The following is a 13961-nucleotide window of genomic DNA, read 5'->3' as shown; positions in this document are numbered from 1 at the left end:
AATTCTTACATGCATTCCCAAACATGAACCCCCCTCCCACCTCCCTCCCCATAACATCTTTCTGGGTCATCCCCATGCACCAGCCCCAAGCATGCTGCATCCTGCGTCAGACATAGACTGGTGATTCAATTCACATGATAGTATGCATGTTAGAATGTCATTCTCCCAAATCATCCCACCCTCTCCCTCTCCCTCTGAGTCCAAAAGTCCATTATACACATCTGTGTCTCTTTCCCTGTCTTGCATACAGGGTCGTCATTGCCATCTTCCTAAATTCCATATATATGTGTTAGTATACTGTATTGGTGTTTTTCTTTCTGGCTTACTTCACTCTGTATAATCGGCTCCAGTTTCATCCATCTCATCAGAACTGATTCAAATGAATTCTTTTAACGGCTGAGTAATACTCCATTGTGTATATGTACCACAACTAATCTCAAAAATATACAAGCAACTTATGCAGCTCAACTCCAGAAAAATAAACGACCCAATCAAAAAATGGGCCAAAGAACTAAATAGACATTTCTCCAAAGAAGACATACGGATGGCTAACAAACACATGAAAAGATGCTCAACATCACTCATTATTAGAGAAATGCAAATCAAAACCACAATGAGGTACCACTTCACACCAGTCAGAATGGCTGCCATCCAAAAATCTGCAAGCAATAAATGCTGGAGGGTGTGGAGAAAAGGGAACCCTCCTACACTGCTGGTGGGAATGCAAACTAGTACAGCCACTATGGAGAACAGTGTGGAGATTCCTTAAAAAATTGCAAATAGAACTACCTTATGACCCAGCAATCCCACTTCTGGGCATACACACCGAGGAAACCAGAATTGAAAGAGACACATGTACCCCAATGTTCATCGCAGCACTGTTTATAATAGCCAGGACATGGAAACAACCTAGGAGTAAGTGTCTTTTAATTTCATGGCTGCAGTCACCATCTGCAGTGATTTTGGAGCCCAGAAAAATAAAGTCACCCACTGTTTCCACTGTTTCCCCATCTATTTCCCATGAAGTGATGGGACCAGATGCCATGATCTTTGTTTTCGGAATGTTAAGCTTTAAGCCAACTTTTTCACTCTCCACTTTCACTTTCATCAAGAGGCTTTTTAGTTCCTCTTCACTTTCTGCCATAAGAGTGGTGTCATCTGCATATCTGAGGTTATTGATATTTCTCCCGGCAATCTTGATTCCAGCTTGTGTTTCTTCCAGTCCAGCATTTCTCATGATGTACTCTGCATATGTTAAATAAGCAGGGTTAGGACTCCCTTAAACTGCAGGGGGCGCAGGTTCCATCCCTAGTGAGGGACCTAAGAACCTGCATGCTGTGTAATCAAAAAAATAATAACAAAATAAAATATATAGCAACAAGAAGATACTGTATGGTATTGAAAACTATGCCCATTATCTTACAGTAACCTATAATTGAGTATAACCTGCAAAAATACTGAATCAGGTGCTGTATATATGAATTTAACATAAAAATGTAAATCATCAAAGAATAAATTAAAGAATAAGAATAATGTGTTAAGTTTCATATAGAATAAAGTGTCTCAATATAAAAATAATTGGAGTATGGATAGGATAGTGCAGGAAAATCAACAGATATTCAAGCAATGAGTTTAAAAGGACTTATGTTAAAAGAGTAGTAGTGAAATACAAAAGAAAGAAGAAAAATATTTTGTGGAAAGACTATATTATAGCTTTGGTGTATGGTGGGATAAAGAAAATGAAAAAGTATAGAAATCAAAAGAAGGGGAAATTTTGAATCTTGATCATTGAGGGAATTTCCTGACTTTAAAAATTATAAAGAATGTAATAAAAGTGTATAGGTTTAACAAGATATTATTAAACTTCATTTGAGCTTTCTGAATTTAGAGAGTAAATATCCAAATAGAAATGTATAAAAACAGTTGAACCTAAGATGAAACAAGAGCTCAAGGCTATAGAAATAAATTTTAAAGTCATGATCGTATATGTTATTGCTCAATTTTTATGTGTAGTTATGCCTGCCCCACCAAACTGTAATATTGTAGAGAACAGTAGCTTAATCTCACTCATGCAGATATTCCCTATGATGCTCAGTTCAGTGCTGTACATGTTGGAAGTATTCAACAAATACTTTAAACAGAGAAACATCACTGGCATTATGAAAACTCAAAGGATATAAACATGACCTGAAGCTTAATAAATAAGGAAGATATTTATCAGAGACATTGAGAGGGAACTCTGGAAAGATGGAACAAATAGGAAAAGGAACGAAGGTATAAGAGGACATGCTGTATTAAGAGAACTGAAAGAGGTGGTTCATTTTGTTCATTTTAATTTTTATTTTATATTGGAGCATAGTTGATTAACAGTGTTGTGTTAGTTTCAGGTATATTGCAAAGTGATTCAGTTATGTATATATACCTGTATCTATTTTTCAAATTCTTTCCCCATTTAGGTTATTACAAAGTATTAAGCAGTGTTCCGTGTGCTATACAGTAGATTTTTGTTGGTTATCTATTTTAAATACAGCAGTGTGTACATGACAATCCCAAACTCCCAACCTATGTCTTCCCTTCTGGTAACTATAAGTCTGTAGGTAATTTACTTTGACTAGTGTGTACGCTGAGAAATTGTACACAGATTGTTTAGAAAGGAAGCCATGAGTTAAGTCATGAAGAGCTTTGTTAAGGAATTTGTCCTAAAAGCAGTTACTGAGAGATTTTAAGCAAGCATGTAACATTTATATTATAGGAATATTGTCAGGATGAGGAAGAATATAGTAAGACTAAAGGCTGAAAAATCAGACAAAATGGTAGTTTAGTTAATGAAAGCAATGACTTATGAAGACCTACTTAGTAGGTAGAATCAACATGATTTGGTAACTTTTTAAGAACCGAAAGGTGAATGGGAGGAATCAAGAATGACTTTGGAGAATGGATTTGGTTAGTTAATGGATAGTGAAACGATTTATCAAAATGACTGTTTAGGACAAAGAGGTTTAAGGGAGAGAGTAACTGGAAGGATGATGATAAACTGTGAGTTTGAGACACTTATGAGCTATTCTGGAGTCAATTTCTCACTGGTAAGATGTCTGGGCCATGAATATAGGAATGATAGTTGTCAGTGAATGGATAAGTTAAAGCCATAGTTCAGTCCCTGGTGGCTCAGATGGTAAAGAATCTGCCTGCAATGCAAGATACCCAGGTTCGATCCATGTGTTGGGAAAGTCCCCTGGAGAAAGGAATGGCAACCCACTCCGGTATTCTTGCCTAGAGAATTCCATAGACAAATGGGCCTGGTGGACTATAGCGCATGGGGTCACAAAGAGTCAGACACAACTGAGTGACTAACACTTTATTACCCACCAGTGGTGGTCTTGGTTCAGCTGAACACTCAAACTCATGACTGCAGTAGACCAGGTTTGACCTCAATTAGAAGACATAAAACACTGCATGCCAACACGCAACATTCTTCAGTAGGCAGAATCCTCATGGCATGCCACGAAATGGTTAAAGGGCTCATCTTTGCTATGCCGCTCTTCCCACAAGTGACATCACAATGCACAGACAACCACCCTGGGTTAGAAATCCTCTGTTCTAAACAAGAGCCAACATTTCTTGTAATGACTATATGAATAGCTTCCATGCAAGCGATATATTCAGTTATAAGAATTACCACATTTGGGGAAACCCAAAACTATAGCTTCCTACCAGTACTTCCTATAAGTCCTTCCTATGACTTATTCACAGTCCTGTCAGTACAGACAGCTTATCCATAAAGGGTCATTTTTTACATCTGTGTCCCTGAAACACAGTCCTAGTTCTACTAATAATCCAGGGAACCGAGTTAGAGAGTTAACCCAGAGTTGAATTGGCCCACAGAGGATGGATTAAGCCTTCACTTACATACAGATACAGATAAGATCACACAGACAATATGAATAAGATTACACAGAAAATATGGATAGACAAGCAGAGGATTGCATAACTCTTAAAAATTCTAGCATATCTAAGCAAAGAAAGAAGAGCTCAAGAAAGAGCCTGAGGAGGAACAACCAGAGAAGTTGTAAAATATCCAGGAACATATGATAATAAGAAATCCAAGGGAATTACAGTCAAGAAAGATAGTGGTCAAGAAGTGTCTCTTTTTGCAGTTAGGTCAATTAGTTAATCATTAGCAAAAGCAAGAGACAGAAGCCAGACAGCAGTAGATTAAGGAACAAATGGAAGCTGAGGCAGTGAACACAGTGTAATTTTAGAGTACTCACTGGAAATTTTGTCTTAAAAAGGAAGATGACAGACAATTAGAGGGGGTTTAGGGTCCAGGGAAATTTAGAGGAGTAAAAACTGTCAAGTAATTTAGTATAGAAGTAATGTGCACTTTTTATATACAGGTTTTCTGCTCTATTAGATTTATTTTTCTGTGTATTATTATCCTGATAACATCAACTATTTTCAATAAAAAAACTCTTTTGCACAATGAATAAAAGGATAGACATTTTTGTTCAACAGTGTACGCTTTCTTAAAGTCTTAGAAAAGATAACACATCAGACAACTTTGATTTCACTGTAGCAAACAAACATGTAGTTATTGTTATACCAAATCTGCTAGGACCATTGTACCAATTTTCTTTTACAAGAAATTATTTCCATTCTAAACTAGAATACATAGTTTTCAGTTATTGTTGTAATATACTATTATTACTATGACTTCATGATGTCTATATCTCTATATACACATACATAAATTTTATGTATTTGGAATACAAATGTATACAATTTATAGAGAGAACACTCTTGTTTACTTATTATAAAGTTAAGCTGCTCTCCACAGATAACTGACAGTATTAAAATAATGTATGTGAAAATGCTTTATAAACTGTAAAAATGCTGTACTACAAATGTGAAAGCTTGGAATATTAAAGATCAGGTGTTAAGTTCATAGAAATATTTATATGTACTATGATTTAAAATGTAATGAGGCTACAAATACTTATATGTGGTTATCACATTAAAAATACATTTTCTGTACAATATAAACCTAAAATGTGTTAAAGAATAAAGTAATACCAAGAAACAGGGGCCTTCCAAAGAAGGGGAGATATATCTGTACTCACAAATGATTGTTCTAATATAGAAAATATCAGTGGTAGATAAAAATAATTTAAGATGCTGTAATGTGATAATCTAAAGGAGAGAAGAATTGTATTAAAAATGGAAGGCATTCAGTGCTTAAGCCTCAGGAAAAATGAGAGTTATGTCCATATGAAAATAAAAACTACTTCAAGAAATAATGAGATATAAGAAATGACTAATAAAAATAAAAGCCTTCCATCACAACCAAACACTTATCACAAAGATAATATACTTGACCCTTTTGGTAGATGTACACATAGAACAAAAGAAACTATACTTTCTCCATATTTTTATACTTTAAAATAATGTTGTTAAGTATCTATCTCCAATATCCATGTATTTGTGGTGAGACAGTTAATCCTGAACCACAGGCTACCTACCCTGAGAAATCTGACCAAAGCTGAGCATTGATCTGTTTGACCTCTATTTGCCCTTTGTATCATCACTTTCAACCAGATTTTCTAGCCCATATTCATTATCTGTATGACTATCAGACTTCTGAGAAGTGAAAGTACTGTTAAAGGGCAAGGAATGAGAAAAGGGGAACCTGAATAAGTAACCTATGTACATTTCTCAACTCATGAGAGGACACTGGTTGATCAGAAGGACATAATGCATGGAACCTCAGAACAAAGCATAGTATGAATTGAAAACATAGAGGGAGCCCAATAAAGTGAAAAACCATCTTAATAAGGCTGTCTCTCTACTTCCTGTTCAAATGCTTTTCCACCTGTGCAGATCCATTCCTCCCTGTCCAGCTACCTCCACACTTGATCCCCACTTACCTAATAAGCTATCTCCTTTCAGAGCCCCATTGCTATCCCACCATTCCCAAATTCTTCCTAGCTATCCAACCGTTTCTCCCACCTGCCAGCCTATCCATCCATCTGTCCCCTCTGCTCTTCCAAAGAACTTACCAGCCCTGTTACCATCCTACCCAATCAAGTATCTTCCTCGGCCACCAGCATCAGTTACTTCCAGCTTTCCTGGCAGTTTCCCTCATCTACCAACCCCAGTTCCTTCTGGCCCACCTGACCATTTACCCCACCCACCCCGAGGTTCACCAGTAGTTCCTGATTCAGACTCACAGAGCAAGTTGTTTTACAACACTTTCAGACCCGAACATTCTCTTCCAGCACAGCATTCAACCCCAACTACTCTAATGCCTGCCCTTGTCCGTCATTCCCTTCCAGCTCGACTGACTGTTCCTCCAACCCCTTTGGAAGGTTTTCCTGTTTTGAAGCCTTCCTGTTTAGCCAGTCATCCCCCTCATCAACCAGTCCCCACTCTTTCTGCTGTCACTCCTTTGCCTGAACATCCTACTCAGTTAGATCCTTTTCCATCAGTCCAGCAATCTGTCCCACAAACCACAGCATTGTCAAATCTTCCCCAGGCCTTTGTAGGTCATGCACCTGTGTTGGTTCTGTCCAATCCACCTCCCTGTAATTCTCCATCCTCCTCTTTGTCTTCACCTTCTAATTCCATATCCTCTTCTTCATCCTCTCTACAGCTTTCTTCCTCTTCATCTGTTCTTTCCTCCTCTCCTTCACCTTCCCCTACTACCTCTCCATTCTTACCTCTTTTACCTGTCCCTCTTTTTTCCTCTCCTTTGTATTCATCTCCCTCTCCATATTTGCCTTCAGCAAATTTAGATTTCCCCTCTCCTATTCCTTCTGTTTCTTCTTTTATGATTTCTTCTTCCTTTCCCCCCATGCTTCACTCTTCCTGTCTTTCTGCCTCCCCATCTCCTTTTATTCCTATACATTCCTTCAATCCTCCTCACTGGGGGAAGAAAGTAGAGAAGAGAAGAGAAGCAAGTGGAGTAGAGAAGAAAGAAATAGAGAAGAAAAAGTTGAGAGACGACAACTTAAAAGGTAAATAAATTTAGTTTATTAGATATTTTTGTAGATCTAGCAATACTTCATTTGGGAAGTGTGACTGAAAGGGAAGGAATATGTAAGAGTAAGAAACCTAAAAGGATTAGAGAAACATAATCTCAGTGTTCAGGAACTTAGATACCTTTTTGCTCTCCTTGATCTCTCTGTGGTTGCAAAAGGATAGTCAGGAATCTAGTAATCATTGACTTTGACTATTCCAATCTGTCCAAATAAAGATATATATGGGTATTGGAGATAGATATGTGTCACATGTGGCCACAAGTCACTTTTCAAAGTATTTTAATCCTCATTGAATTGAGGATAATTCAAGTTAATTGGGGATAAATACCCTTGCGATTCATACTGCCAGCCCTAATGCAATAGCAGTCAGCCTTTGATATACTTTCATCTCTCACCCACCCCCAAAATATCTTCCTTTGTTTTTATTTTCACTTTGTTCATATACTCAAGTGTAACATGCTGTAAGTTTCCAGAAGATGCAAAATTCTGAAAGAGGATGATATCATCCACTGATAATTTGGAGGTGGCACTTTAACACACTAAAAATAGACTCTTTATTAAAGGTGCCCCCTCTGTGTCATGAAAACCATGCTTATATTTGTGGTACAACTGAGAACAATATGTTAATATCTTCCAAACCTAGTAAAGTTAGATGGAATCCAAGCTTCCAAACGTATTAAAGTTAGATGGAAATTCCAGTCTACCCTGACAAGAATTCTTCATATTTTCTAACTGCTTGAATCTTCAACCAACTTTATTAGGGTTATAGGGATACCACCATCTATGATATCAGCTCAGAACTAAGGGTAGTGCAGCATATTATTATCCAGATAGGGATCTCTTAAAGAACTGAGGACTGACTCTGTACATCTATAGTAATTACTTCAATATCTATCCCAAACAGTAGAGAAATAGGATTTAATAAACAAAGCCATGAAAAATTGGGCATTCCTACATGAAGATGGAATGCTTTATTGACACTATAATCCCATATCCATTTTTATTCTACTATTGATTCCTTTAAATTCCCATTCTAATATGTCTATATATTTCTCCAATATCCTTATATATGATTATCTGGACACACACAAACACATATTACATGAATATGTCATTTGTATGTTAACTTTATTTAAGTATACTAAACATTTTTTATGTGTGGTTCACAGAGCTATAGATAATGACTTGCCTTCATCACTGTCAAAAAATGATCATAAGCATCAGAAATATCTCATATCCAAAATCGATTGTGGTCAAGAAATGGAAAACAGCAAGGCAAACTTGACTACTAACAAAGATGCATTCCAGCTTAAACTGGAGGAAACGCAGAAACTCCTAGAAGATCAGCATCTAAGCAGTTTGCAAGTATGAAACTCTAAATACATTATTAATATTTTAATATCTAGCAATAATTCTGTCCCATTTTTGCATTGTTATCCACTAAAGAAATAAATATATAACACTAGCCAAGGGTATGTTTGGATGAATCAGCACAGATTCATTACAGATACTAATGAGAGAAGGTTTTAGCATTTTTAGCTTTTTGCTCCAGTTTTCTCTCTGTCTCATACATAGAAAAATATGCTTTATGAACATTATTTTTTGAAAAATATGAAAGTTATTTGAAAGTACAGTGTATCTTATGTATCATTATAGATTGGATTATAAAAACAAATTGAAAATTATAATACATGTGGATATTAAGTTCTTATAAACAAATGGCATAATTAGCTAGAAATGGTGTTTCTCTTCTCTCTAGTATGGTGTTTACTTTGGTTTTTCCTACAAATGAGTATGGATTTCATGCTAAACTTCCTGAAATGTTCATGCACTTTATTTTTTATGAGTACTTGCACACATTTATAAGATTCTTAATATGCTAATATCAAGATTAAATTTTTAACCTTGGCCTAGTTTATCCAGTAACTGAGCAATTGTGGCAAGGCTAGAAAAGCAAAGCAGGAGACTTTGTCTGGCTATAAAGAAGTGCCATCCTGCCACACACAACTATAATTCTGAATAAAATATATGAAACAGTTGTTTTTAAACTGTGCAGAACAGGTAGTATAAGAGATGGTCTTGAATAAAGGGAAACAAATGAGGTAAGCTCTATGATCACATAGGCTTTTTACCTGGACATATCCTCCTGACAGGCCTCGGAAAAAATCCATAGGTATTTTAACTACCTGTCAAAAAAAGAAACACTCTTTTAAAGAAGACTGAAATTTAGACATACAGCATAATGTTCATAATGTCCAACACTCAGAACTCACTAGGTATGAAAAAGCAGAAAGCTATATGACCCATAACCAGGAAAAAAAATAGTCAATATAATCATAAATAATAGAGATAATAGGCAAGAGTTTAAAGTAACTTTTACAAATATTTTCAGAGAATTAAAGAAAAGTGAACATAATGAGAATGAAATTTTGGAAGGAACCAAATAGAACTTCTAGATCTGAAAAACATATTACCTGAAATTAAAATTATATTAATTGGACTTATCAATGAAGGCACTATAGGCAAAAGAATCAGTGGACAGAAATCATCCAGTTTGAAGCATTGGGAGAGAAAAGTCAGAAAAAATATATTTACAAAAATTAGTGACATGAGGGACAATATCTAAATCTAACATACATTTAATTAATCTCACAAAGAGGAGAGGGAATATTTAAAGAAACAGTGGCTGGGAATGTTTCAAGTCTGATGAAACTGCAAATCCACAAATTAAAGAAGCTCAACAAACTCCAAGATAAAGAAGTATACACTCATATGTATGTGCCCACAACCCATCACAAAAGAACCTTATCAAAATTAAATTAAGCTAAAGGGAGTAAAAGATGTATTACATGCAAGTCAACAAAGGTAAGATGAACCACACTAATTTCAGGCCGGAAGACAGTGAAACATTTTCAAAGTTCTAACAAGGAAGAAAAAAACTACCAACCTATAATCTATATTTAACTAAAATGTCCTTCTAAAATGAAAACCAAATAGGCATTTTCAAATGAGCAACAGCTGAACACAGCTGTACTACACCAGTATCTGCAATAAGAGACCCTCTGGAAAGTCTTTCAGGCAGAATGAAAATGATAACAAATGAAAACTCAGATCTATATAGTAACAAAAAACAGATTAGTAGTTGTCAGTGGTGGGTAGGTATTTACTGAAAAGAAGCATGAGAGAACTTTCAACAGATGGAAAGTTCTTAAATATTTCAGTGTGATGGTTATGGGTAAATAATTTGTTAAAACCTATCAAACTATACATTTAAAATATGATAATTTAGGGATTCCCTGGTGGTCCAGTGGTAGAGACTTCACCTTCCTATGAAGGAGTATAGGTTCAATCCCTAATGAGGAAGCTAAGATACCACATGCCTCATGGCCAAAAAACTAAAATATAAAACAATACTGTAAAATTCAGTAAAGAGTTTTTTTTAAATAGTCCACATCAAAAAAATATGACACGCAAATATGTAAATATATTAGGTAACACTATTATTTATTTCTCTTAACATAATTTAAGTTGTAGCTATGTCATTAGAAATATTTTTGAAAGAATCTATATTCATATTGCTTGTGTTTTGTTTTTTAAAGTTTGTATACATCATGTGTGTATTTTTGGTTTGAGATAAGGCACTATTGTAATTTTTCTTGGCATTTTGTACATAAATTTTTTGAAGAAATGGTAACTTCTCAAAGATGTGAATAAATGCATTTTATATTTAAAAATAATAAATTATTTGATTATTACTAGTTTCACTCCATTCAGTTCAGTTCAGTTGCTCAGTCGTGTCCAGCTCTTTGCGACCCCATGGACCGCAGCATGCCAAGCCTCCCTGTCCATTACCAACTCCCAAAGTTTACCCAAACTCATGTCCATTGAGTCGGTGATGCCATCTAACCATCTCATCCTCTGTCATCCCCTTCTCCTCCCACCCTCAAATCTTTCCATGCATCAGGGTCTTTTCAAATGAGTCAGCTCTTCGCATCAGGTAGCCAATGTATTGGAGTTTCAGCTTCAACATCAGTCCTTCCAATGAACACCCAGGACTGATCTCCTTTAGGATGGACTGGTTGGATCTCCGTGCAGTCCAAGGGACTCTCAAGAATCTTCTCCAACACCACAGTTGAAACACATCAATTCTTCTGTGCGCAGCTTTCTTTATAGTACAACTCTCACATCCATACATAACTACTGGAAAAACCATAGCCTTGCCTAGACGGACTTTTGTTGGCAAAGTAATGTCTCTGCTTTTTAATATCCTGTCTAGGTTGGTCAAAACTTTCCTTCCAAGGAGTAAGCATCTTTTAATTTTACAGCTGCAGTCACCATCTGCAGTGATTTTGGAGCCCCCCCAAAAAAAGTCAGCTGTTGTTTCCACTGTTTCCCTATCTATTTCCCATGAGGTGATGGAACTGGATGACATGATCTTAGTTTTCTGAATGTTAAGCTTTAAGCCAACTTTTATGTTATAGAGTTTTACTCCATAAACATACAATAACAACCAAAAAATGAGTACATTTTACTGTAGATAAGTATATCACAATAGAGTTGATTTAAAAATTAAACAAAGCATGTTAAGTCTAGTACAATTTATATCAGTAACTTACAAGCAAAGCTTGAAGCTGATCACAATGTTTCATTTTTTAGTGATAAGAAAAATTCTGAGAAAAAAAGTTGATTTAGTGAAAAATTCTGAGTAAAAAAAAGTTTGCTGAACTTTTTAGGTGCTTTGGGAAATGAAGCAACCACAGACCTAGGCAAAGAGAGATGTTAAAGCCACAGACATCATACTTATGTCTAAAAGGACCTTCTAATCCAGATTTCTATATCTCATTAGATGCAATCTCAAAGAAATTCCTGTTAGAGTCATAGAGCTTTTAGGAGCCTCATTATCAATTAAAATCACTCTGTTACAAAAGTAGACATTGAAGGAGCTGTGCTTTGCTTTGTTCAAGTTAGGTTGAAGGAAGTGACAGGCAGGGAATAAATACTAGTAATATCAAACTCTTATGAACCATTTGCAAAACATTTACAATAGTATATCAATAAGTATTAACTATACAAACTAAGATATTTTTAATCTGTAACTGATTTCATTGGTTTCTCAGTTTATTTTCAGGGCTAAAAAAATACTAAATTTTTGTTTAACATCAGAATATTTAAATTTTCTAAAATTTGTGTAAAATTTTAAGGCAACTAATTTTCTTTGAGTTCATTTAACTTTTTCACTAGATTAACAAATTAAAGTCTTCTTGAATTTATTTCTACATATGTTATGCAGATTAATGCTTTTTAAATATGTGTTATATGTGTGAAATTAGAAATAGTTTTAAACATTGACTATACCATCACTGCTGATGGTGACTACAGCCGCAAATTTAAAAGATGCTTCTCCTTGGAAGCCAGGCTTCAACAATACATGAACCAAGAACTTCCAGATGTTCAAGCTGGATTTAGAAAAGGCAGAGAAACTAGGGATCAAATTGCCATCATCTGTTCGATCATAGAAAAAGCAAGAGAATTCCAGAAAAACATCTACTTCTGCTTCATTGACTATACTAAAGCCTTTGACTGTGTAGATCACAACAAACTGTGAAAAATTCTTAAAGAGATGGGAATACCAGACCACCTTACCTGCTTCCTGAGAAGCCTGTTTGCAGGTCAAGAAGTAACAGTTAGAACCAGACATGGAACAAGGACTGGTTCCAAATTGGGAAAGGAGTATGTCAAGGCTGTATATTGTCACCCTGCTTATTTAACTTCTGTGCAGAGTACATCATTGGAAATGCCAGGCTGGAGGAAGCTGGAATCAAGATTGCTGAGAGAAATATCAATAAAATCAGTTATGCAGATAACACCACCCTTATGGCAGAAAGCAAAGAGGAACTAAAGAGCCTCGTGATGAAGGTGAAAGAGGAGAGTGAAAAAGCTGGCTTAAAATGCAACATTGAAAAAATGAAGATCACGGCATCCAGTCCCATCACTTCATGGCAAATAGATGGGGAAACAATGGAAACAGTGACAGACTTTATTTTCTTGGGCTCCAAAATCACTACAGATGGTGACTGCAGCCACGAAATTGAAAGATGGTTTCTCTTTGGAAGGAAACCTATGACAAACCTAGGGAGCATATTAAAAAGCAGAGACATTATTTTGGCAACTAATGTTCATCTGGTCAAAGCTACGGTTTTGCCATTAGTCACATATGCTTGTGAAAGTTGAACCATAAAGAAGGCTGAACGATGAAGAATTGATGCTTTTAAACTGTGGTGCTGAAGAAGACTCTTGAGAGTTCCTTGGACTGCAAAGAGATCAAACCAGGAAATCCTAAAGGAAATCAATTGTAAATGTTCATTAGAAGGACTGATACTAAAACTAAAGCTCCAATACTTTGGCCTCCTGATGCAAAGAGCTGACTCATTAGAAAAGACCCTGATGCTGGGAAAGATTAAAAGTAGGAGGAGAAGGGGACAACAGAGGACAAGATGGTTGGATCGCATCACTGACTCAATGAACATGAGTTTGAGCAAGCGCCAGGAGATGGCGAAGGACAGAGCAGCCTGGCATGGTGCAGTCCATGGAGTTACAGAGTTGGAACAACTGAGCAACTGAACAACAACAACAACCTTGGAATAGCTATGACAAAGCTACATAACGTATTAAAAAGCAAAGGCATCACTTTGCTGACAAAGGTCCATATAATCAAACCTATGGTTTCTCCAGTAGTCATGTATGATGTGAGATTTGGATTACAAAGAAGGCTGAGCCCCGAAGAAGTGATGCTTTCAAACTGTGGTGCTGGAGAAGATTCTTGGTCCCTTGGACTGCGAGGAGATCAAACCAGTCAATCCTTAAGGAAATCAACCCAGTATGTTCTTTGGAAGAACTGGTGCTGAAGCTGAAGCTCCAATACTTTGG

The 13961-nt window shown here is 36.1% G+C and overlaps 1 protein-coding gene across 4 annotated transcripts in view; it reads left to right on the top strand.

Annotated features, from left to right (window-relative positions):
• The window catches only part of CEP126 (centrosomal protein 126), a 135694-nt gene that overhangs the window by 64498 nt on the left and 57235 nt on the right, over nt 1-13961 (top strand). For 3 of the 4 annotated variants that reach the window (XM_012095327.4, XM_015100875.4, XM_012095326.5), the window contains exon 5: nt 8204-8399. In XM_012095327.4, coding sequence (XP_011950717.2) covers nt 8204-8399 — 196 coding nt within the window. Of the gene's footprint in view, nt 1-6904; nt 7011-8203; nt 8400-13961 lie in introns of those variants that run through there. The other variant, XM_042232850.2, reaches the window with a different exon arrangement.

The sequence above is a fragment of the Ovis aries genome, chromosome 15, assembly GCF_016772045.2.
Source record: "Ovis aries strain OAR_USU_Benz2616 breed Rambouillet chromosome 15, ARS-UI_Ramb_v3.0, whole genome shotgun sequence".
NCBI classification, from domain to species: Eukaryota; Metazoa; Chordata; class Mammalia; order Artiodactyla; family Bovidae; genus Ovis; species Ovis aries.
Note: the sequence above shows the minus strand (reverse complement) of the source record. Positions and strands in the feature narration are given on the sequence as shown.